This window comes from Scylla paramamosain, unplaced genomic scaffold, assembly GCF_035594125.1.
Source record: "Scylla paramamosain isolate STU-SP2022 unplaced genomic scaffold, ASM3559412v1 Contig31, whole genome shotgun sequence".
NCBI lineage: Eukaryota > Metazoa > Arthropoda > Malacostraca > Decapoda > Portunidae > Scylla > Scylla paramamosain.
The window spans coordinates 415,001-439,554 of record NW_026973696.1 but is presented as its reverse complement, the minus strand read 5'-3'; the positions used below and the strand labels follow the sequence as shown (position 1 = coordinate 439,554).

Below are 24,554 nucleotides of genomic sequence, written 5' to 3'. Positions count from 1 at the left end.
CTCCTGGCGCTTCGTGATTTTTTTATTATTTTTTTATTTTTTTATTATTCTCTTCCTCAGTCTAGCCGGGAACGCTGTGCTGTGCGGTTGCGTCTCTGTCCCCTTTTCACTTAAACACCAGGGAACGGGACCACAGAGGCACAGGAGGTCAATTAAGGTGAGTTTAGTAGTGACAGGTAGCAGAGGTCTGGCTTCAATCTACGACACTACCTGGAAAACACTGGAAATACCTGGAAAATACATGATACTTAATAGCAAAAGGGGAGAAGAGAGAAAATAATACTATTTATCATGGAATAGAGGCGGACACACACACACACACACACACACACACACATATATATACACACACACACACATATATACACACACACACATACACACACACATATATACACAAACACACACACACACACACACATACGCATACACACAGCTGAAATTAATCCATAAAATAGAGAAATAACGTTCATAACAACCACAAATAATAAGGAAAGAGAGATAGCCAGCCTTGTTTACATCTGACCCCCCTCCCAGCCCTCCCGCGGCCGCCATGATGGATTGCCAGAGTCTACCCCAGGTTCCAATATTTTTTCTATTTTCTTAACTTATATATTTAGGCTTTTTAACTAAGATTTTATGGTTTCTAAAAATATTTGGTGGTGTTTTGAGTGTTTTGCGAGCGAGTGTTAAGGGAAACATGTCGATTATGAGGTTGTTTCAGCGTAAATAAGTGTTGCCGTTTGCCGTTAAATTTTTCATACCGCCAAACATGATTTTTTATTTCAGCCGCTAGGCAAGATTTTATGGGCTCAAAAAATCGTTTATTGTTTTTTAAATGTGTTGTGATGCTTTTGAGTGAAGTACGTGGACTTTTAGAGGGGTTTTAGGCCCGTTGAAAACTCAAAAAGTTGACATTTTTAAATTATTTATTTATTTATTTCAGCTTCCGGTTAACTTCTGATTGTTTGTAAAAATAGTTTCGATTTTTTAAAGTGTATTGTGCTCGTGAGAAATGAGATTTGTCGACTTTGGAATGTTTTTTTTTATCGTGTTTGTTCGAACACTTTTTCATATAGTTATTTAAATATAGCTTTATTATTACTGAAGCTTGGAATATTTTTATATGTGCAGAATTAATTAAAAATTATGCTCTTTCATAATATGTAAAGCATTCCGGCCTAGCTCCATTTTTGCGAGGGGTCATTTTCAAAATCATTCCCGTAACGTAAATATGGCGTGACGTCATCAGCGGCCTTCATCCGGGGACCGAGACCCTGGACCCCCGCACCTCCCAATGCCCTTCTATCAGTATTTAGTGTAATTTCCTATATTTTCCAGCTGTTTTCATGCATAGAGAAGAATAGAAAGAGAAGGAAAGAAGGAGAAATGAAGAAGGAGGAAAAAGAAGAAGGAAGGGAAGGAGGAAGAGGAGAAGGACAAGAAGAAATATTAAGAAGACAATATTTTCACTGAATTTCCAGCGTTTTAAAGGTAAGCAAAAGTAATAGTAGTAGTAATAGTAGTAGTAGTAGTAGTAGTAGTGGTGGTGGTGGTGTAGCAGCCTTGTAATATAAGATGAAGTGTTTTGAGTTAAATACGCAATTTTTTTCTAGGCATTTTGGAATAGAAGTGAGAGTTTTTGGTGTTTTGAAAGGGAATATTCTTGCTTGCAGTGTTTTTTTAAAGGGAATTCTTCGTGTCTGTGGCGTTTTAGAAAGGCAGGGGATGTTTTTTTTTTGTATTTTTTTGTTGTTTTTTGTTTTTTTTAAGATTTTCGTGTTTTTCAAGTTTGTTTGGGTAGAAATTGTTGTTTTTTCGCTGTCTTTGGGTAGGTGTGTGTCTCTTTTGGGGTGTTTTGAAAGGAAATTCTGTGTTTTTTTGGTGTTTTTATGGAAGAAATGAGTGCTTTTGGAGTGTTTTGAAAGGAAATTAAGTGTTTTCAAGTGTTTTTTGGCTAAAAGTGTGTGTTTTTTTGGGTGTTTTGAAAGGAAATCAAGTGTTTTTCAGTGTTTTTGGGTAGAAATAAGTGCTTTTGAGGCGTTTTGAAAGGAAATAATGTGTTTTCAAAGTGTTTTTGGCTAGAAAAGTGTGTTTTTTGGGTGTTTTGAAAGGAAATTAAGTATTATTTAAGTGTTTTTGGCTAGAAATGTGTGTTTTTGGTGTGTTTTGAAAGGAAATCGCATGTTTTTCAGTGTTTTTGGCTAGAAAAGTGTGTTTTTTGGGTGTTTTGAAAGGAAATTAAGTGTTATTTAAGTGTTTTTTGGCTAGAAATGTGTGTTTTTTGGTGTGTTTTGAAAGGAAATCGCATGTTTTTCAGTGTTTTTGCGTAAAAATTAATGCTTTTTTGGGTGTTTTGAAAGGAAATTAAGTGTTATGTAAGTGTTTTTGGGCTAGAAATGTGTGTTTTTTGGTGTTTTGAAAGGAAATCATGTGTTTTTCAGCGTTTTCTGGGTAGAAGTAAGTGTTTTTTGGGTGTTTTGAAAGGAAATCGCATGTTTTTTCAGTGTTTTTTGGGTAGAAATTAATGTTTTTGAGTTATTTCTGACCGGTAATCAATGTTTTCTTTGGGTACTGTTAATAGAAATAGCTGTTCTGGGCCGAATTTGTGCTTTTTGAGTATTAAAAGGAGAAAAATAGCGCTTATAGGTGTTATTAGGAAGGAAAATTTGTGTTGCTAGGTGTTTTTGGAGAGGAAAATTGTCTTTCTAGGTGTTTTTGGGGAGGAAAATTGTGCTTCTGGGTGTTTTGGGGGAGGAAAGTTGTCTTTCTAGGTGTTTTTGGGGAGGAAAATTGTGTTTCTGGGTGTTTTTTGGGGAGGAAAATTGCGTTTCTGGGTGTTTTTGGGGAGGAAAAATGTGTTTCTAGGTGTTTTTGGGGAGGAAATTTGTGCTTCTAGGTGTTTTTGGAGAGTAAAATTGTGTTTCTAGGTGTTTTTGGGGAGGAAATTTGTGTTTATGTGTGTTTTGGGGGAGTTAAATTGTGTTTCTGGGTGTTTTTGGGGAGGAAAACTGTCTTTCTAGGTGTTTTTGGGGAGGGAAAATTGTGCTTCTGGGTGTTTTTGGGGAGGAAAATTGTCTTTCTAGGTGTTTTTGGAGAGTAAAATTGTGTTTCTAGGTGTTTTTGGGGAGGAAATTTGTGTTTTAGGTGTTTTTGGGGAGTAAAATTGTGTTTATGTGTGTTTTGGGGGAGGTAAATTGTGTTTCTGGGTTGTTTTTGGAAAGGTAAACTGTGTTTCTAGGTGTTTTTGGGGAGAAAAATTGTGTTTCTAGGTGTTTTTGGGGAGTATTATTGTGTTTCTGGGTTGTTTTTGGGGAGGGAAAATTGTGTTTCTGGGTTGTTTTTGGGGAGGAAAATTGTGTTTCTAGGTGTTATGGGGAGGAAAATTGTGCTTCTGGATGTTTTTGGGGAGGGAAAATTGTTACTAGGTCTGTTTGGGGAGGAAAAAATGTGTTTGAAGCTATTTTTGGGGTGTTTTGGGTAGGGAAAATGCGTTTGTGTGTGTCTTTTGCGTGTTTTGGAAAGGAAAAATTGTGTTTGTAGTATTTGAGAGTGTGTGTGTGTGTGTGTGTGTGTGTGTGTGTGTTGGCCTGCCTTTCAGTGCACAACAGTTAAGATTAAAACAATAAAACATGCAAAAAAATAAGAATAAGCTAGAATAATCAAAGAAAATGTGAATTAAAACGCCAAAGAATTATATAAATACCACAAGAATAGGTTTAAATATCTATATAGATGCCTGAACCCTTAACAAACGCAATAAAACAATAAAAGACACGGAAAAAAACATAGGAAAAAATAAAACATATATGAAAACATCAAAAGCCATGTAAACCTTAGAGAAATATATAAGAAAAGTAGGTCAAAACAGCAAAAGTATAGATGCTTGAATCCGGCGGTTCAGTATAGACGCCACAACAGTTCCCCCGTGTTTACTCCTACCACACTGCCTAGAAATCTTGTTTTTTCGCAAATTTCTCAAGTAATTCCCCACCCCGGAGGCCGCCCCCAGTACACCAGTTCCCTGCATCCATGGTGAGCCCCTGGGGACCCTGAGGCGCCGCGGGGGGCCTGAAATAAGGGAGAAATTAAGGGAAATAGGGAGCCCCGTGGTCACTGCACTGAGTCTCCCACGTTTTCCTCATAAGATTTTTGGTGTTTTTAAAGTTTTTACCTTAATTTCACGGTAATTTTTAGGGTTTTTTAGGGTTTTTTAGGGTGAGAATTAAGGGATTTGTGTTTGTGTGTGTTTTTTTGGTCTTGGTTTGTGTAATTTCGTGGTTTATTTAAAGGGTTCTGCTTTTTTCCCACGTTTTTTAAGCAATTTTAAAGTTTCAGGGGTATTTAGGGTGTGGGCGGGTTGGGGTTGCCCTTAAACTTAGGTATTTAGGCTAAATTTACTCGATTTTAGGGATTTTTTGGGATAAAATTTGGTATTTTAAGTATTTTTTTTCTTTTAAAGGCCATTTATTTACTTATTTAAGGTTATTGGTGGTAGAATGTGTTTTTTTAGTGTTTTTGATCAATCTGTGTGTTTTTGGGTGTTTTGGAAGGGAATTGTGTGTTTTTTTGTGTGTTTTGGAGGAAATCTGTGTGTTTTGGTGTGTTTTGGAAGGGAATTCTGTGTTTTTTGTGTGTTTTGAAAGAGAATTGTGTGTTTTTTCGTGTGTTTTGAAAGAGAATTGTGTGTTTTTTTGGTGTGTTTTGGAGAAAATTGTCTTCTTTTTGGGGTGTTTTGGAGGAAATCTGTGTGTTTTGATGTGTGTTGGAAGATAATTGTATGTTTTTTGTGTGTTTGGAAGGGAATTGTGTGTTTTTTGTGTGTTTTGGAGAAAATCTGTGTGTTTTGGTGTGTTTTGGAGTAAATCTGTGTGTTTTTTGTGTGTTTTGGAGAAAATCTGTGTGTTTTGGTGTGTTTAGAAAGGGAATTGTGTGTTTTTTGGGTGTTTTGGAGAAAATGTGTGTGTTTTTTTGTGTGTCTGTCTGTCTGTCTGTCTGTCTGTCTGTCTGTCTGTCTGTATCTATCAAACATCCTTTAATCTATATCTGTCTGTCTATCAATCTATCTATCTGTGTCTGTCAGTCTATCTATCTGTGTGTGTGTGTGTCTATTAATCTATCTATCTGTGTGTCTGTGTGTCTATCAATCTATCTATCTGTGTGTCTATCAATCTATCTATCTGTGTGTGTGTGTGTGTCTGTCAATCTATCTATCTGTGTGTGTGTCTGTCTATCAATCTATCTATCTGTGTGTCTGTCAATCTATCTATCTGTGTGTCTATCAGTCTGCCGGCCTAACACACCCGTTGATGTACAGATCTACCGGCCTAACACACCCGTTCTTGTACAGGTGTGGGTGTAATGCCTGCTTCATCTGATTGTGTCGGCGAGGCTCTCCACCTGGCATACTACCATCCACCTCGTCACCTGCCCTGTCATCCGCCTCACTCCACCAGTCAACCCACAAAGGGACTTGCCGATCAGCTGACAGTCTGTGGCAAGCAGGTAATAATGATGGTGATTAGGTTAAAGGGGGTTAGGTTAGGTTAGGTTAGGTTAGGTTAGGTTAGGTTAGGTAATAATAATGATGGTTAGGTTAGGTTAAAGGGGGTTCGGGGACAGATAAGGGTGTTTAAAGGGGTTTTTGTAAGGGGGAAAAGGGTTAACGGTATTTTAAGGGTGTTTTTAGGGTACTGAGTCAATTGGGTAGTTGTGATGGTGGTTAAGTTGGTCAGGTCAGGTTAGGTTAGGTCAGGGTAGCCATATTGACCTACAGGTACACCAGCGTTTGTTTAGAAAATGATAATAATTGTGTTTTAGATTGATACTTGTAGTGAACACACACACACACTCACACACAGACACTTTCTCACACCCAGACACTCACATAGACCTTCTCACACACCCATAGCCCTTGTACACCTCCCTACACCCCCCCTACACCCCCTCTCACCCCTCTATCACCCCCAGGTCCTCACAAACCAGGTGGAATATGAGGCAGCAGGGCAACAGGAATCGGTTATACTAGACAAGCTCAAGTCTAAATATGTAACAATAACTGCCACAACCGCCACCGCCACCACAGCCGCCACAGCTCCTGGCATGGCACAGGGGACGCCCAGACAGTGCCAGGGTGCCAAGGAGGACCAGCTGGAGGAGCCGCAGGTCGTGCTGTGGCCCAGGGACAAGGTGACGCTGGGCTGGAGAAAAATTTTTCCTCCCGGGGCTGGGATGGTCAACCTTGGCAACACTTGTTACCTCAATTCTTCCTTACAGGTGTGTGTGTGTGTGTGTGTGTGTGTCTGTGTGTCTGTGTGTGTGTGTGTGTGTGTGTCTGTGTGTGTGTGTGTGTGTGTGTGTGTGTTGATGTTTAAAAGTTATATTTTCAGGGATATAAAATTGTGTTTTGTTGTATTTTAAAGGTATTTTGGGTGTTTTCAAGGTGTTTTTAGGGTGTAAGACATGTTGAGGGATTAAAAGGCTGTTTTAGGCCTATATTGGGGGTATGTTAGGGTTTTTTAGCCTTGTTTTAGGGATGATTTGAGTCTTATAGGCCTGTTTGGGAGTGTTTCAGGCTTTTTAGGCCTATTTAAGAGTTGTTTTAGATGTTATAGGTCTGTTTTGGGAATGTTTCAGGCTTTTTAGGCCTATTTAAGAGCTGATTTGGATGTTATAGGCCCATTTGTGGTGTTTCAGTTTTTTTAGGCCTATTTAAGAGCTGTTTTAGATGTTATAGGTCTGTTTTGGGTGTTTCAGGCTTTTTAGGCCTATGTAAGAGCTGATTTGAATGTTATAGGCCCATTTGTGGTGTTTCAGGCTTTTTAGGCCTATTTAAGAGCTGATTTGAATGTTATAAGCCTGTTTTGGGAATGTTTCAGGTTTTTTAGGCCCATTTGTGGTGTTTCAGGCTTTTTAGGCCTATTTAAGAGCTGTTTTAGATGTTATAGGTCTGTTTTGGGAATGTTTCAGGCTTTTTAGGCCTATGTAAGAGCTGATTTGAATGTTATAGGACTGTTTTGGGAGTGTTTCAGGCTTTTTAGGCCTATGTAAGAGCTGTTTTGGACATTATAGACCTATTTGGGGAATTATTTTTAGTATTATTCCTTACCTAACCACACTGATCCACCCTCCTCTCCACCCCTCCACCCTACCCTTCCACCCCTCCACCCAGGCACTATTCCACATCCCAGCTCTGGCTAACTGGCTGCTGGAGGAGCTGCAGAGCCACACCCAGCGCTGCGAGGCCACCACCACCAGCAACACCGCAGCTTTTTGTTCATTGTGTGCCATGATGAAGACCCTGAGGGCAACACTGGACAGATCAACACCTGTTATTAAGCCGGCCCTCATTCAACACAAACTTAAGAGTAGGTGTTGCGGTGTTGTGGCTTTTTTGCGGGTGTTTTTTGGGATGTTTTGGGGTTTTCTGGTATGTTTTTGGGGTGTTTGTGGTGTTTTGGGGTGTTTGTGTGTGTTTTTGGGGTGTTTTTGTGTGTTTTTGGGGTGTTTTGGGGTGCTTGTGTGTGTTTTTGGGTGTTTTGGGGTGTTTGTGTGTGTTTTTGGGTGTTTTGGGGTGTTTGTGTGTGTTTTTGGGTGTTTTGGGGTGTTTGTGTGTGTTTTTGGGGTGTTTTTGGGGTGTTTTGGGGTGTTTGTGTGTGTTTTTGGGGTGTTTTGGGGTGTTTGTGTGTGTTTTTGTGGTGTTTTGGGGTGTTTGTGTATGTTTTTGGGGTGTTTACATGTGTTTTTTTTTTTTTTGGGTTGTTTGAGTGTTATGGGGTGTTTTTGTGGTGTTTGTGTGTGTTTATATGTTTTTTAATTTGATTTTCTTCATGTTTTCTTTTTTTTGTGTTTTTGTTTTAATTATTGTTTTTTTTGCTGTTTTTTTTATTTTCTTGTGTTTTTTTATTTTTTTTTATATATATTTTTTGCAGCTTTTTTGTATTTCGTGTTTTTTAAAGTGCCGCTTTCAATTTTTCACCTGTTTTAAATGTTTTTCAGATATTTCCCTCCCTTTTTTTAACCTAAACTCACTTCCCACCAACTTTTAAACCATTTCTCAACATCCCCACTACTTAAATGCTTACTGATAGTCCCAGCTGGTCAGAGACAGTCCCAGTAGTGCTTTTCTATCAATATACCATTCCATCCACCCACTCATCCACCGCAATCCACCATTACAGGCATAGGGAAGACGCTGATGTACGGGAGACAGGAAGACGCCCATGAATTTATTAAGCTTCTTCTAGACCACATGGAGAAGAGTTATCTAAGCTTCAGACGAGCCACGAAGCTTGACTACCGCTCCAGGGAGACCACGCCCCTTAACCAGATCTTCGGCGGGTACCTCAGGCAGCAGGGTGAGCGTCTGGGGCTGTGAGGGTCATTAAGAGGCCGTGAAGGGAAGGAAAAGAATGTTGGAAGAGTTTAATTTCCATTTTTTAAGTGTTTTTAAATTCCCTGGTGTGTTTTAGTGGATATGTGTCTGTTTATGAGACTGTAGCTGTATTTGGGAGGGGTCTGGATTAGCTGGGAGAGGCTGTGAGGGGCTGGGAGAGGCTGTGAAGAGCTGGGAGGGTCTGCAAGGGCCTGGGAAAGGAGTTGGATGTTTAAGAGAGGCTGGGAAGAGCTGGGAGGGGCTGGGAGGGGCTAGGAGAGGCTGTGAATGTTTGTGAAGGGCTGTGAGGGGCTGGGAGGGTCTGGGTGAGGCTGGGAGGGGCTAGGAGAGGCTGTGAGAGGCTGAAGGAGGCTGGGAGGGGCTGGGAGAGGCTGAGAGAGGCTGGGAGAGGCTGGGAGAGGCTGGGAGAGAGAGAGAGAGAGAGAGAGAGAGAGAGAGAGCTTAACCACTACAAACAAAACACACACACACACACACAAGCCAACCTCCCCAACACACACACGCCTGATCCACCTCATCCACCACCTCCTCCACAGTGATCTGCCCGCTGTGTCGCTATGTGTCCACCACCTTCAGCCACTTTCAAGACCTGGTGCTGGACATCCGGTCGGTCAGTAGTGTGGATGATGCTCTGAATCTCCACTTTAGGAAGGAGACACTGGACTCGGAGAACGCTTACCGGTGCGAAAAGTGCCACAAGAAGGTGCCAGCCACTAAACGACACCTAATTGAAAGAGCCCCACATGTCCTACTTATCCAGCTCAAGAGGTGAGGCTGTTTGGGCTGGTTTTGGAGTGTTTTGGGCTGTTTTTTGGGTGTTTTTGGCTGTTTTTGGGGTGTTTTGGGCTGGTTTTGGGTGTTTTTGGGCTGTCTTTTTGGGTGTTTTGGGCTGGTTTTATGTGTTTTGGGTTGGTTTTGAGGTGTTTTGGGCTGTTTTTGGGTGTTTTGGGCTGTTTTTGTGTGTTTTGGGTTGGTTTTATGTTTTGGGTTGGTTTTGAGGTGTTTTGGGCTGGTTTTGGGCTGGTTTTATGTGTTTTGGGCTGCTTTTGGATGTGTTTGGGGTGTTTTCATTAGTTTTGGGGCATTTTTAGGTGTTTTTTGGGTGTTTTGGTGTGTTTTTAAGGTGTTTTGGGTGTGTTTGGGGTGTTTTCAGGATGTTTTGGTGTTTTTCTGGGTGTTTTGAGATCATATTAGTGTGTTTTGGGTATTTGGGCTATGTTTATGGGCATATAGGCTATTTTTGGGGGTATTTTGGGCTGTTTTTGAGCTGATTTGGAGTTTTTGGGCTGGTTTGGGGTATTTGGGCTATATTTTGGGTAGTTTTTGGGCTAGTTAGGCTTTGGTGATGTTTTGCAGTGTTTTTTGGGCTAGTTAGACTGAAAGTGATGTGTTTTTTTGGGTTTAAATTCACGTTTTTATTGGGTCAAGTGAGGTTTGTGGGTTTAAATTGAGTTTTTGAAGTTTTGGCGAATTATTTTTTGTTTAAATAAGTTTGTCTAGTTTTAAATTCGTTTTATCTAAATTTTGAGTGATATTTGGAATTAATAAATGTGTTTTGTGATAAGTTTGGTGTTTTAAGTGTTTAATATAGCATTTGGTGTTTAAATCCATGTATTTTTATGGTTTAATTAAAAGTATGAATTAATCAAACATATTTTTAAAGGTTTAGCAAGTTTAATAAGCTTTCCTGTGGCTTAAACCAACAAAAGTAAACAAGCACACTCATCCACACAACCACACCCACCCAACTCATCCACCTATCCACTCCTCCACTCCAGGTTCACGATGTCTGGTGGAAAGATTGGAAAACACATCAATATACAGAGGACAATTGACATCAGCCGATTTGTAACTGGAGGTGGAGGCAAGCAGGGTGGAGGAGGTGGAGCGGGGAGCGGCGGAGGCTACCAGTACCGGCTGACGTCCATGGTCATCCACCTGGGCGGATCGCAGCACGGTGGCCATTACACTGCTGTGGCGGAGGCTTCTAATGGATCCATGTTTGAGTTCGACGATGCCTCGGTGTGTGTGTGTGTGTGTGTGTGTGTGTGTGTGTGTGTGTGTGTTTGGTCACTGTCACATTAAAAATATAAAAAAAAAGCTGAATTTTGATATATTTGATCTTGTGTGTTTGTGTGTGTGTGTGTGTGTGTGTGTGTGTGTGTGTGTGTGTGTGTGTGTGTGTTTGGTCACTGTCACAGCAAAAGCATTATTTAAAAAAGCTTAATTTTTTTTGATCTTGTGTTTGTGTGTGTGTCTGCCTGTCTGTCTGTCTGTCTATCTATCTGTCCCCACTTGCACCACCTATACTGTCACACTCACCCCTCTCCCTCCCTCTCTCTCCCTCCAAACAGGTCCGGTCTATCTCCCTGCAGAGCGCCCTTCTCCGCAACCCCTATATCTTATTTTACGAGATGCTCCGTAGGCCTAAGGAGATCCCAGCGTTGAAGCAGGTGATCAGGCAGAGCTCGGAAAAACTGTTAATCCACCAAAATTCGGATGGTTTGATCGCGAAGGGCCTGCCGACTAGCCACAGTGCCTCTTCGGTCGTCAACGGGTGGGCTGGAGATGGTGCGGGGTCTGTTGGGGCTGTTGGGGGTCCTGCAGCAGCTGGAGGTCCTGTGGGGGCTCCTGGGAAGGCAAACATCCCATCATCTCTTGCTTGTCATAAAGAAAGGTACGTTTGTTTGTTTGTTTGTTTGTTTGTTTGTTTGTGTTTTTTTAATTGCTGTTTCTGTTCTTATTGTTTTTTTTTTTGTCCGCAGAGAGAGGCTGTCTTTTCCACTCAAGCCGAAGACGATAGGAGTGGATGGTGGATTAAACAAGCCTAGCAAACTGATTCTCCACTCATCCGCTACACTCCTCGCCACCAAGAGCGCTCCACCTAACTCCTCCACCTTAAAACCTTCAAATTCCACCACAAAGACTGCCATTAACTCAAAATTCTCCACCTCCTCCTCCTCCTCCACCTCATCCACGCCTTCCTCCACCACCTCCACATCTGCCAAGCTTCCATCATCCACTGCCACCACCACCACCACCACCACATCCACTGCAGCCCCACACAGGACAGTACAATCCACCAAAACATCCACAAACTCATCCACCAAGTCACACTCAACGCCTGGGACCCCAAAACCATCCACATCTGCCTCCACATCCACCAGAACCACCATTCCATCCCTCGTGCCATATTTGGATGACTCGGAGGAATCGGAGGTGGATGATGCGAAGCGTGGAAGAGACTGCAAAGTAAACGGAGTGAAGACTAGAAGGGATCGACCATCCACTTCTGTCGGACAGCGGATTCTGAATGGAGAGATAAAGGAAGTGGATAGCAAGACACGGATGGTTCCACGTGCCCTCCAGGTGGTGCCAGGAAGGGCGAAAGTGGATTCTGGGTGGCAGGTCACAGATTCCGCCCTCCACTCGCCTAGTGAATGCAGTGGAGGTAGTGGGGGAGGTGGATGTAGACCGTTTACTGTGGTGGATCAGCCGGCAAGCTCCACGCGGGCAGAGGCGGACAGTCAAGGGTGGACTGTGACTGTGGTGGGCAAGCAGGTGGAGAAGCAGGTGGAGAAGCAGGTGGACAAAGTGAAACAGAAGCCAGAACTCGAAAAGTCGCAATCTCACAATGGCGTTATGAGTCAAGGTGGAGCAGAGGCGGGCGGAAGGGATGTGGACTCAAGCAGCCTGCGGAGTAAGACCAGCGTGGACAGTGGGAAGTCAGATAAGTCCACCAAGTCCATGAAACGATCCATTTTTTCACTCTTCACCTGCGTCTCATCCGCCCGAAGTCCTGACAGCCCCCCTGCCTCCACCAGCTCCCCCACGCCCCCCTCCACATCCACACCCACCCCTCCACCACACAGGGACGCAGCTAATGGCCTGCCGCACCCCACCACAGACACCGCAGACACCACACTGTCCAAACGGGTGAGGGAACACGAAGAGGAACCAGCAAGCCCTTCAAAAAAGCCTTGTCAGGGGAGCCAATCAGCATTCAGGGCACCAAGCAAGGACCAGTCAGCTGTCAGGAACACAGACGACCAATCAGAGGCCAGGAAGTGCAAAGGGGCGGGGAGTAACGGCCAATCGGCATCAAGCGTTTCGAGTGAAAGACCTCAGGGAAAAGAATTCAGTTTACGAGAAGGTTTGACGTCTTCTGCTGCTTCTAATGCCACTTCTTCCACTACCTCCACCACCTCCACCACCTCCACCACCACCACTACCTCAAAAAACCCCGGGACTTCAAAAAACTCCCAAGAACATGACTCCACAAAAAACCAGAAGACGAGAGACAGCGGAACCCATGTGGAGCAGAATGGGATAGTTAAGGACACCTCCTCCACCTCCACCTCCACCTCCTCCCTCTCCTCCTCCTCTGACACGGAGGAGGAGGAGGAGGAGGCAGCGGGAAGGTGGGTGGAGAAGAGGAAAGAGATGCCAGGTTCCGCAAAAGTCCACCCATCGCTGTCTGTCGTCCACTGGAACGAGACGAACCACAAGGGGAAGAAGGTGGACCTCTGGGGCGGATCACGGAGCTCCTCGGTGGTGGATGAGCTGCGGAGGGCTGGCAACACTGCATATGGGGCGGAGGGTATGTGGCAACAGTGTTTTTAATGTGAGAGAGAGAGAGAGAGAGAGAGAGAGAGAGAGAGAGAGAGAGAGAGAGAGAGAGAGAGAGAGCAGCTTAATAATCCACATATTTTAATTTCCAGTCAAATCCTGGGCCGGAGGGCGGAGCGAGGCGGACCAGGAGGTGGAGTGGGTGAGGAGAGAAGCCAAGAAGCGGAATGCAGCGGATTTGTACAATGAGGAGATGGACAGTGGAAGGGTTAGTGGAAGAGTTGAAAAGTGGAGATTTGGAGAGAGAGAGAGAGAGAGAGAGAGAGAGAGAGAGAGAGAGAGAGAGAAATACTGTAATTGTTTGACTAAGATGAAGAAATTGAAAGAGAGAGAGAGAGAGAGAGAGAGAGAGAGAGAGAGAGAGATACTTTTGTTATTGAAAGAAGGAATAATAATAATAATAATAATAATAATAATAATAATAATAATAATAATAATAATAATAATAATAATCTTTCTTTTTTTAGCAGAATAAGAAGATGAAAGGATGCAAAAGAGGAGGAGGAGGAGGAGGAGGAGGAGGAGGCAGCCAGACACAGGGACACCACCACCACCACAACCAACAACAACAACAACAACAACAACAGTGGAACAACAACAACAGCAACAACAACAACAACAATCCTTTCCAGCGGCTTCAGGATACAAGATTTAACAACAACAACAACAACAACAACAACAACAGGAGCCCCGCCAACCACCACCACAACCACCACCACCACCACCATCGCTACAACCATTATAACTCCCACAGGAACTACAACCACCACCACCACCACAACCACCACCACCACCACTATTGGGACAAGACTGGCAGGGCGTGGGGGCGCAACAACAACAACAACAACAACAACAGCAACAACAGCAGCAGCAGCAGCAGGAGATCCAAGACTCATAAAAAATATAAATATAAGCATAATTGGTGATACCGGTCATAGAAAACGGAGGCTGGGGTGGATTTTTTAAGGGGGACTTCGGTAAATTGAAAGAAAACCAGAATCAGGAAACATACGAAAGAAAATGGACACTAAGGGGTCAAATGAAGGATAAATTGAAGAAAACGGAAGTTGCCTCCACAGAAAACGGGCATTGCGTTGGATTTCGAACGCTCACTGTTGTAAATTTAAAGAAAAAACGTAAATTATGAAAGAAAACGGACTACCGGTTGGATTTTGAAGGGATAACTGTGGTGCATTGTGGTGAAGTGACGTAATGGGACCCTCTACCACAGCGCCCCCCCTTAAAGACGCCCCCCACCCCCAGGACCTCCCCAGCCCCCCCCTGCCCCCCCCCACTACAATGTCCCTGTATATTTCTGTATAATATCTGAGTTTTTATGCAGTGTGTGTGTGTGTGTGTGTGTGTGTGTGTGTGTGTGTGTGTCTGTGTGTGTGGAGAGAGAGAGAGAGAGAGAGAGAGAGAGAGAGAGAGAGAGAGAGATTGGTTGTGTTCTTCTTGTTATTGTTATTGAGAGAGAGAGAGAGAGAGAGAGAGAGAGAGAGAGAGAGAGAGAGAGAGAGGAAGGAAGAAAAATTAAATGATAAATGAAATGAACAAGGGAAATTAATGATAAAGACGAGAAGCAAAACAAACAAACAAACAAACAAACAATTATTGAAAAGAAAAAAGAAAGTGAAACGAAGATAAATTAGTGAATAAACAAACAAACAAACAAACGTAAACACACACACACACACACACACACACACACACACACACACACACACACACACACACACACACACACACACACACACACACACACACACACACACACACACACACACACGTATTCCTATGAGTAATTCTCTCTCTCTCTCTCTCTCTCCTCTCTCTCTCTCTCTCTCTCTCCTCTCTCTCTCTCTCTCTCTCTCTCTCTCTGTCTCTCTGTCTCTCTCTCTCTAAGTGCCTTATTCTTTATTTATTTCATTATTATTATTATTATTATTATTATTATTATTATTATTATTATTATTATTATTATTATTATTATTATTTTTATTATTGTTGTTGTTGTCCTCCTCCTCCTCCTCCTCCTCCTCCTCCTCCTCCTCCTCCTCCTCCTCCTCCTCCTCCTCCTCCTCCTCCTCCTCCTCCTCCTCCTCCTCCTCTTCTATTTGAATAATTTTAACTCTCTCTCTCTCTCTCTCTCTCTCTCTCTCTCTCTCTCTCTCTCTCTCTCTCTCTCTCTCTCTCTCTCTCTCTCTCTCTCTCTCTCTCTCTCTCTCTCTCTGGGATCAATATATATAGTGCAAGATAATCTATTATTATTATTATTATTATTATTATTATTATTATTATTATTATTATTATTATTATTATTATTATTATTATTATTATTTGTGGTGTGTTTGTGTGTGTGTGTGTGTGTACGATAATTACCGTACGAAGGTGTATGTATGTATGTATGTATGTATGTTAACTGGTGCACATTCAAAAAGGGGGAAAAAAAATGTACATTGCGTCATTCCTCTCTGTATGTCTATGTACGGATTTGAATACATGTAAACTTATTTTTGTGTATTTTTTTATTTAAATCATTAATTTTTCTTTTGTTAATTTGTATGGTGCGTGTAAGTGCGTTCGTGTGTGCGTGTGTGTGTGCGTGCTTCGTAAATACAGATGTACATAATTCGCTCAGTAACTTGCAAATAAATGCATTACCATGAATTAAGAGATTATTATTATTATTATCATTATTATTATTATTATTATTATTATAAGGAAAGGTAAAGCTAAAGGAACGATAAGTAAAGAAGTAAAGATTGAAGAAAATTAAAAGTAATCGTATAATCCATCTTTTATTATTTTTATTATTTTTTTCTTTAACTCTGACAAATAAATGAATTACAAATGGGATAGATCAGCCAATATTTATTTATTTATCTATTTATTCTATCTTCCTCTTTGACCATGAGAGTGAAAAATAAACGGGTGTATTTATTTATTTATTTATTTATTTGTATATTTTATTAGCAAGGTTCGTAACACGTACAAGAAAATTTAAATACGTAAAGAAAAAAAGAACTTAAATAAAAAATCACCTTTTCTTTATTATTTGAAAGAAACAGAAAGAAGGATATTATCTTTATTTCATATTTATTACTTTTTATATCTTTGTGACGCCGAGAAAAGAAAAAAAATGCCGTTGTTTTAATTCTTAGCTTTCCTTTAACTTTTTTGGGGGGAGACAAAAACATTATAATATATTTTTAGTACATTTTCTCTCTATATTACTTTTTACCTTCATGACACCGAGAAAATAATAAATAAAATCCCCGAAGTTTTAAATCTTAGCTTTCCTTTAACTTCTTGTGAATAAAAAATACTCTAACATATATCTTTTTTAATATATTTTTCTTTCTCTTAATAAAATGTATGACAAATAAAAGAAAATAATAATAAATAAATCATAGCGCAACAAGATCAAGATCAAGACACAAACAAAGATCCGTGAAGGCGGCCAGGCGTTCCTTCCCTGCTGGTGTTTTTCCCTGATTGCTGCCATGGCGGACGGCGGGTCGGGGCACGAGGCTACCGAGGAGGACGCCACGGAGCTGCAGTTCCCCAAGGGTGAGCCACGGGGCAGGGGAACACCGGGGCCAGGAGATATGACCGTGTGTATGTGTGTGTGTGTGTGTGTGTGTGTGGTGGTGGTGGTGGTGGAGAGCAGGCTTGTTTACAGTGTGGCGTGCGAGGGCAGGTGGCAGCCACTAGTGTAGTGTTACGGTCCCTGGTGGCTGGCGCTGTGCCCGCTGCTGCTGCTGTCACCTGCTGCTGCTGCTGCTGCTGTTTTGTGTGTGTGTGTGTGTGTGTGTGTGTGTGTGTGTGTGTGTGTGTGTGTGTGTGTGTGTGTGTGTGGGCGCGCCCTAAGGCCTTGGTGGGTGTGTTGCAGGTGCGGGCGGGGCGGGTGCGTGCCGGCGGTGCGGGGCGTCGCTCCCAGAGCCCCATGTGGCGTGCGGCGCGTGTCCGGGGCGCCCCGCCCTGTGCCTGGCTTGCTTCGCGCGGGGGGCGGAGTTCCCGGGGCACGCCAGCAGCCACCCCTACAGCCTGGTGGGTCGCTGCTGCCCCCTGGGGGAGGGCTGGGGGGCCGCGAGGAGCTGGCGCTGCTGGGGGCCATCGAGGAGTGTGGCCTGGGGAACTGGCAGGCCGTCAGTGCCCGCGTGGAGGGGCGCGGCCCCTGGGAGTGCCGCGACCACTACCTGCGCCTCTACCTGCGCCACCCGCCCCCAGAGCTGGCGGGCCTGGCGCCCCCGCCCAGCGCCAGGGAGGGGGGCGCCGCCCCAGTCCGTGGCGCAGACCCCATAGAGTACGTGGACGGCACGGAGAACCCCCCCGGCCGCTGCCGGGCACGCCCGCGGCCGTCAGCCTGGCGGGGTACTGCGCGGCGCGGGGCGACTTCGAGGTGGAGGCAGACCCTACGGCGGAGGCGGCGCTGGCGGAGCTGGAGCCTGAGCTGTTCGAGGGGGCGGGGGCGGAGTGCCCCGGCGTGGCGCTGGTGGAGGCAGTGGCGGACGCTTACCGGCGCCGCGTGGCGGAGCGGCATCGCCTGCGGCGTGTGGTGCGGGACGCGGGGCTACTGGTGGGGGCGGGGCGCATGGCCGCCACCCTAGGCCGCCTGCGCCCCTCGCTGCCCCCGGGCCTGGCGCGCGCCCTGCCACGGCTGGGGGCGCTGCTGCCGCCGCGGGAGCTGGAGGAGGTGGTGGCGGGCCTGGTGGTGGAGTGTGAGCTGCAGCAGCACGTGCAGCTGCTGCGGGAGTACCGCCAGGCGGGCCTCACCAGGCAGGCGGGCGTGGCCACCTACGAGGCGCTCAGACGGCGGCGCGAGGCGGCGCAGAGGGAGCGGGAGTGCCTGGTGGCGGGCGGGGCGGGGCAGGGCGGGGAGTGGAAGGTGGTGGGGCGCGGCATCCTGTCGCGGGGCGTGCTGCCGGGCGCGGGGCGCCGCGCCAGGCCGCCCATGGACGTGAGCGGCCTGCCAGGCTACGAGGAGCTGACGCAGCAGGAGCGCGAGGCCTGCGCCGAGCTGCACATGGCGCCCGAGGCCTTCCTGCACCACAAGCACTTCCTGGTGGGCGAGGCGCGGCGCGGCGGCGGCCTGCGGCTGGCCCAGGCACGCACACTGCTCAAGATTGACGTCAACAAGACTCGCAGGATATTTGACGTGCTGAGGGAGGCGGGAGACATCCACGCCATCACCGTGCCCACCATTGCCAGGGCGTCCCTCGCCAGGCTGCCCCGCGACGCTGCCCCTGCCCCTGCCGCCGCCACCACCACCACCACAGAGACACCACCATCCTAACACACACACACACACACACACACACACACACACACACACACACACACACACTCTGAGTATCTGTGATGTTTGCCATAACAATAAAGTTTTGTTAGGTATAAATGTGTGTGTGACTCACCTTGCCACTGTGCACCACGCAGAGAGAGAGAGAGAGAGAGAGAGAGAGAGAGAGAGAGAGAGATTTTGTACCTAACCTAACCAAACTTTTCCCCCACAGAGTTTGAGAAGGCGGAGACGTTACTGATCTCCGAGGTTCACATGCTGCTGGAACACAGAAAACAAACCAATGAGAGTGCAGAGGAGGAGCAGGAGCTGAACGAGGTGAGAGAGAGAGAGAGAGAGAGAGAGAGAGAGAGAGAGAGAGAGAGAGAGAGAGAGAGAGAGAGAGCTGGCTGACTGACTGACTGACTGATGGAAAAGTGAAATATATTAGATTATTATTATTATTATTATTATTATTATTGTTATTTTCACTAAGTTTCTCTCTCTCTCTCTCTCTCTCTCTCTCTCTCTCTCTCTCTCTCTCTCTCTCTCTCTCTCTCTCTCTCTCTCTCTCTCTCTCTCTCTCTCTCTCTCTCTCTCTCTCTCTCTCTCTCTCTCTCTCTCTCTCTCTCTCTCTCTCTAACCATTCTTACCTTCACATAAACCTTATTCTCTCTCTCTCCTCCTCCTCCTCCTCCTCCTCCTCCTCCTCCTGCAGCGGTTCATGAAGACCCTCAACTACTGCGAGAGGTTCAGCAAGTTTAAATTCCGCACGACCATCAAGGCGATTCGTGAACTTTTGAACCAGAAAAAACTCCATAAATTTGAACTGGCAGCGCTGGCTAACCTGTGCCCTGAGACCCCAGAGGAAGCCAAGGCCCTTATCCCCAGGTGTGTGTCTTGCTGACCTCCCCTAAGCTGACCTCACGTAACTTAACCTAATGTAACCTAACCTAACCTAACCTAACTTAGCCAAACCTGACCTACCCTAACCTAACCTAACCTAACCTAACCTGACTTAACCTAACCTAACTTAACCAAACCTAACCTAACCTAACCTAACCTAACTTAGCCAAACCTAACCTAACCTAACCTAACTTAACCTAACCTAACCTAACCTAACTTAACCTAACCTAACCTAACCTAACCTAACTTAACCTAACCTAACCTAACCTAACCTAACCTAACTTAACCTAACCTAACTTAACCTAACCTAACCTAACTTAGCCAAACCTAACCTAACCTAACCAAACCTAACTTAACCTAACCTAACCTAACCTAACCTAACTTAACCTAATCTAACTTAACCTAACCTAACCTAACCTAACCTAACCTAACCTAACTTAACCTAATCTAACTTAACCTAACCTAACCTAACCTAACCTAACCTAACCTAACCTAAACTAACTTGACCCTACCTGACCTGACCTGACCTGACCTGACCTGACCTGACCTAACCTAACCAGCCTTACCATTGAAGTTTATTATCAGTGAAGTGAAAAATAAAATAAGAATATAATTTGAAAGATACAAATGATTATTCTCTCTCTCTCTCTCTCTCTCTCTCTCTCTCTCTCTCTCTCTCTCTCTCTCTCTCTCTCTCTCTCTCTCTCTCTCTCTCTCTCTCTCTCTCTCTCTCTCTCTCTCTCTCTCTCTCTCTCTCTCTCTCTCTCTCTCTCTCTCTCTCTCTCTCTCTCTCTCTCTCTCTCACAGTTTGGAGGGTCGATTTGAAGATGAGGAGCTGCGGGTGTTGCTGGAGGATATGGCAACACAGCGCAGCTTCCAGTACTAGTGCGATGTGGCAACACTGTATTTATTTATTTATCTTATTTTTTTATTCATTTATTTATTTTTTTTCGTTTGTTTTCTGTTTGTTCGTGTGTGTGTTACTTTGTATTTATTTATTTATTTATTTATTTATTGTTATTTTTATTTATTTTTTTAAATTTCTTAATTGGATTTGTTTGTTTGTTTATATAATAGTGGTGGTGGTGGTGGTGGTGGTGGTGGTGGTGGTGGTGGTGGTGGTGTAGGGGTCTGTCTGTCTGTCTGTCTGTCTGTCTGTCTGTCTGTCTGTCTGTCTGTCTGTCTGTCTGTCTGTCTGTCTGTCTGTCTGTCTCTCTCTCTCTCTCTCTCTCTCTCTCTCTCTCTCTCTCTCTCTCTCTCTCTCTCTCTCTCTCTCTCTCTCCCCAATAACTTCCACTACAGCCTTTTAAAAGTGTAAATTTTATAGACACATGAATTTATTATTATTATTATTATTATTATTATTATTATTGTTATTATTATTATTATTATTATTATTATTATTATTATTATTATTATTATTATTATATTTTACTGTAATCTTTAAATGTGTGTGTGTGTGTGTGTGTGTGTGTGTGTGTGTGTGTGTGTGTGTGTGTGTGTGTGTGTGTGTGTGTGTGTTTGTTTGTAAAGAAATATGAACAATTAAAGGGAAGAAAGAAAAAATTTTGTAATATTTTCCTTGTCAAAATAGTAGTAGTAGTAGTAGTAGTAGTAGTAGTAGTAGTAGTAGTGGTGGTGGTGGTGGTGGTGGTGGTAGTAGTAGTAGTAGTAGTAGTATTATTTAAACACTAAACCTCTCTCTCTCTCTCTCTCTCTCTCTCTCTCTCTCTCTCTCTCTCTCTCTCTCTCTCTCTATCATGTCACAACCTAACTCCCCCCTGTTTCCCCCCCAGCCCCATTCCCCCCTCCCCCACAGGCTCATCTACTGTCAAGAGGGTAATGAGAGGGTCTAATTGGTTGTTAACGCCCAAACTGCCTCGTTATGCTGTTAGGTGAGTGTTGTTGTTGTTGTTGTTGTTATTGTTATTATTATTATTATTATTATTATTATTATTATTATTATTATTATTTTTCTCATTTATTCGTTATTTTTTTCTAATTAACGTTTGTGTTTTGTATTGCAGAGAGAGAGAGAGAGAGAGAGAGAGAGAGAGAGAGGGCTACAGTATTCTCTCTCTCTCTATCTCAATTCTACCACAGTCTACCACAGCGCGCCACAAACAAACACACACACACACACACCGATCTGTGAGTGTTGCTGTTGTTGTTGTTGTTGTTGTTGTTGTTGTTGTTGTTGTTGTTATTGTTGTTGTTGTTGTTGTTCCTCCTCTTCGTCAATAATTCTTCTTTTTCTTCTTTTTCTTTTTCTTCTTCTTCTTCTTCACTTTCTTCTTTTTTCCTCTTCTTCTTCTTCTTGTTGCTATTATTGCTATTATTATTATTATTACTACTACTACTACTACTACTACTACTACTACTACTACTACTACTACTATCATGACTCGTATCTGCATTCTCTCTCTCTCTCTCTCTCTCTCTCTCTCTCTCTCTCTCTCTCTCTCTCTCTCTCTCTCTCTCTCTCAGTAAAAGGCAGATTTTAAATAACAAACAATTTATTTTTTTTAGTTTATCCTAATAGAGAGACAATCAAAGAAAACGGAACATCGTGAACAAATTAGAAGGGTAACTAAAATAATATTGAAAAAACTTCGCTTAATTAATTATATCAGTTTACTTTGATAGAAATTACTTATTTGAATTATTAAAGGTGTTTATGGTGTTTTATTTATTTATTCATTTGTTTTTTGAGTGAATAAGTGAATGGAGAATGTTATTTTTGTTGTTATTATTGTTATTATTAAGCTTTCGTTCGTGAGTGGATGAAAATTTACTGACAAAACTGATATTTATTTATTTATTTTTTCATTATTATTATTACTTAACTCAAAACTTATAAAAACGAAAGAAATTCATTGTTTTTTTTCTGTTACTTTCGTATTTGAGTGAAAGTAAATAATTGCAACATTTATAATCGTCTTTTTCATTATTATTATTATTATTATTCAACTCAAAACTTATAAAAACGAAAGGAATTCATTGTTATTTCTGTTACTTTCGTATTTGAGTGAAAATAAATAATTGCAACACTTATAATCGTCTTTTTCATTATTATTATTATTATTATTATTCAACTCAAAACTTATAAAAACGAAAGGAATTCATTGTTATTTCTGTTACTTTCGTATTTGTGAAAAAAAATAACAATAATTGCAACACATAATCGTCTTTCTATAAATCAACTCTTTTTTTTTTGTACATTAATCCTTCTTTTATTCATTATTAAAGAAATTACATATAAATAACCAAATATTTATAATAATCTTTCTAAAATAACGAAAAGAAATATTAATATAAATTTTTTTAATTATCCTTCTTACATAAATCATCTCTTTATTCATTTATTCATCTGCTTATCATTAATTTATCTATCCTTTCGCAAAACTCCCTTGCTTTTTGGTAACTAGTGAATAAAAATAAAAAAAACTCAAACGATCTGTAATCAAATGAGACTCTGCACTGGTAAGCCATTCAAAAATTAACTTAACATAATCAAATGAAGATCTGCATCGATAAACTACTCTTTATTTATTGATGGTTCAAATAACTTAGTGTATTTCGTATTCAACTGAGTTTCCGAACACAAATCAAGTCAAAACAGCTTCTTTATTCAGTGGTAATTCAGATAAATTTACGTATGTTCATGCTACATTCAAATGCGCTTCTACATTCAAGTCAAAACAGTTTCTATAGTCATTAAATTCAAATAAATCGTATTCAAATCAGCTTCTGTATTTAAAAAAGTCAAAACAGCTTCTTTATTCATTAAAAATTCAAATAAATCGTATTCAAATGAGTTTCTGTATTAAAAAAGTCGAAACAGCTTCTATATTAATTAAAAAATCAAATAAATCGTATTCAAATGAGCTTCTGTATTTAAAAAAAGTCAAAACAGCTTCTTTATCAAAACAGCTTCTTTTTTATCTGTATTTTAGATTTAAATAAACCCTTATTCAAATGAGTTTCTATATTAAAAAAACAAAAAGATCAAAACAGCTTCTAGACTCATCAAACTCAAATAAAACACACTCAAATGACCTTCTACATTCAAAACAAGTAAAAAAAAAAAAAAAAAAAACTTAAATATTCATTAAATAAACCATTAAATAAACCGTTCAAATTTAAAGAAAGAAAAAAAAATAATTGTATCTTTACGTTTCCTTCAGTCAAATAACCATAGGCAGTCAGAGGGCCGTGCGTGCGTGCGTGCGTGCGTGTGTGTTCAGTCCTGCACCGTGAACTGTTCTTCCGGAGTCAGTTCGTGTGCAGTGATGTAGCTAATGACCACATCCTCGTTGGGCTTGTCCTGTGTGTTGCGCGGCAGCTTCTCCACCACCTTCACCACTTCCTGAGTGAGAGAGAGAGGGAGAGAGGGAGAGAGAGAGGGAGGTAGAGAGAGAGAGGGGGTAGAGAGAGGGAGGTAGAGAGACGGAGGTAGAGAGAGAGAGGGAGAGAAAGAGACGGGAGGTAGAGAGAGAGAGGGAGAGAAAGAAAGGGAGGTAGAGAGAGAGAGAGGGAGAGAAAGAGACGGGGGTAGAGAGAGAGAGGGAGAGAAAGAGAGGGAGGTAGAGAGAGAGAGGGAGAGAAAGAGAGGGGGGTAGAGAGAGAGAGAGAGGGAGAGAAAGAGAGGGGGGTAGAGAGAGAGAGGGAGAGAAAGAGAGGGAGAGAGAGAGAGGGAGAAAAAGAGACGGGGGGTAGAGAGAGAGAGGGAGAGAAAGAGACGGGGGTAGAGAGAGAGAGGGAGAGAAAGAGACGGGGGTAGAGAGAGAGGGAGAAAAAGAGACGGGGAGAGAGGAAGAGAGGGAGAGAAAGAGAGGGGGGTAGAGAAAGAGAGGGAGAGAAAGAGACGGGGGTAGAGAGAGAGAGGGAAAGAGAGGGGGGTAGAGAGAGAGAGAGGGAGAGAAAGAGACGGGGGTAGAGAGAGAGAGGGAGAGAAAGAGAGGGAGGTAGAGAGAGAGAGGGAGAGAAAGAGACGGGGGTAGAGAGAGAGAGAGGTGTGAATAATCGTGTTTTTGTTAAGTTAAGTGAAAAAAAAAGATTTGATATTTCACAAACTTACCTAAACACACTCAAAACACACTCAAATACACCCAAACACACTCAAACTCACTCAAAACATACTCAAAACACACTCAGATACACCCAAACACACTCAAACACACCCAAACACCCAAAAACACACCCAAACACACACAAAACACACCTAACACACTCAAACTCACTCAAAACACACCCAAACACACCCAAAACACACTCAAACACACCCAAACACACCCAAAACACACCCAAACACACCCAAAACACACCCAAAACACACTCAAA

At 42.8% G+C, this 24,554-nt stretch overlaps 3 protein-coding genes across 5 annotated transcripts in view; 2 read left to right on the top strand and 1 right to left on the bottom strand.

The window, feature by feature from the left end:
* LOC135097754 (ubiquitin carboxyl-terminal hydrolase 36-like) lies at nt 1-14,033 on the top strand. Of its 3 annotated transcripts, XM_063999777.1 has the most exons (12): nt 1-157; nt 1,342-1,494; nt 5,351-5,505; nt 5,971-6,276; nt 7,172-7,367; nt 8,181-8,357; nt 8,932-9,163; nt 10,174-10,417; nt 10,750-11,072; nt 11,161-12,995; nt 13,117-13,232; nt 13,492-14,033. In XM_063999777.1, the coding sequence occupies exons 3-12, from the start codon at nt 5,362-5,364 to the stop codon at nt 13,948-13,950; spliced, it is 4,032 nt and encodes a 1,343-aa protein (XP_063855847.1). In that variant the 5' UTR covers nt 1-157; nt 1,342-1,494; nt 5,351-5,361; the 3' UTR covers nt 13,951-14,033. The 3 variants fall into 3 exon arrangements, with proteins under 3 accessions (XP_063855847.1, XP_063855848.1, XP_063855846.1); XM_063999778.1 differs by lacking the exons at nt 1-157; nt 1,342-1,494 and adding an exon at nt 3,880-4,035 and having other exon boundaries at nt 13,495-14,033; XM_063999776.1 differs by lacking the exons at nt 1-157; nt 1,342-1,494 and adding an exon at nt 3,880-4,035.
* A 2,407-nt stretch (nt 14,034-16,440) lies between these two features.
* LOC135097744 (transcriptional adapter 2-alpha-like) lies at nt 16,441-18,488 on the top strand. Its single transcript, XM_063999759.1, is given in 3 exon segments — nt 16,441-16,597; nt 16,920-17,131; nt 17,133-18,488. Coding segments are annotated over 3 exon segments (1,470 nt in total). The 5' UTR covers nt 16,441-16,530; the 3' UTR covers nt 18,324-18,488.
* Nucleotides 18,489-21,709: 3,221 nt separating this feature from the next.
* LOC135097769 (uncharacterized) overlaps nt 21,710-24,554 on the bottom strand; it is a gene marked incomplete at its 5' end in the record, with an annotated part of 6,419 nt that continues 3,574 nt past the window's right edge. The window contains one exon of the mRNA XM_063999796.1: nt 21,710-23,580. Coding sequence (XP_063855866.1) covers nt 23,455-23,580 — 126 coding nt within the window. The remainder of the gene's footprint in view (nt 23,581-24,554) is intronic.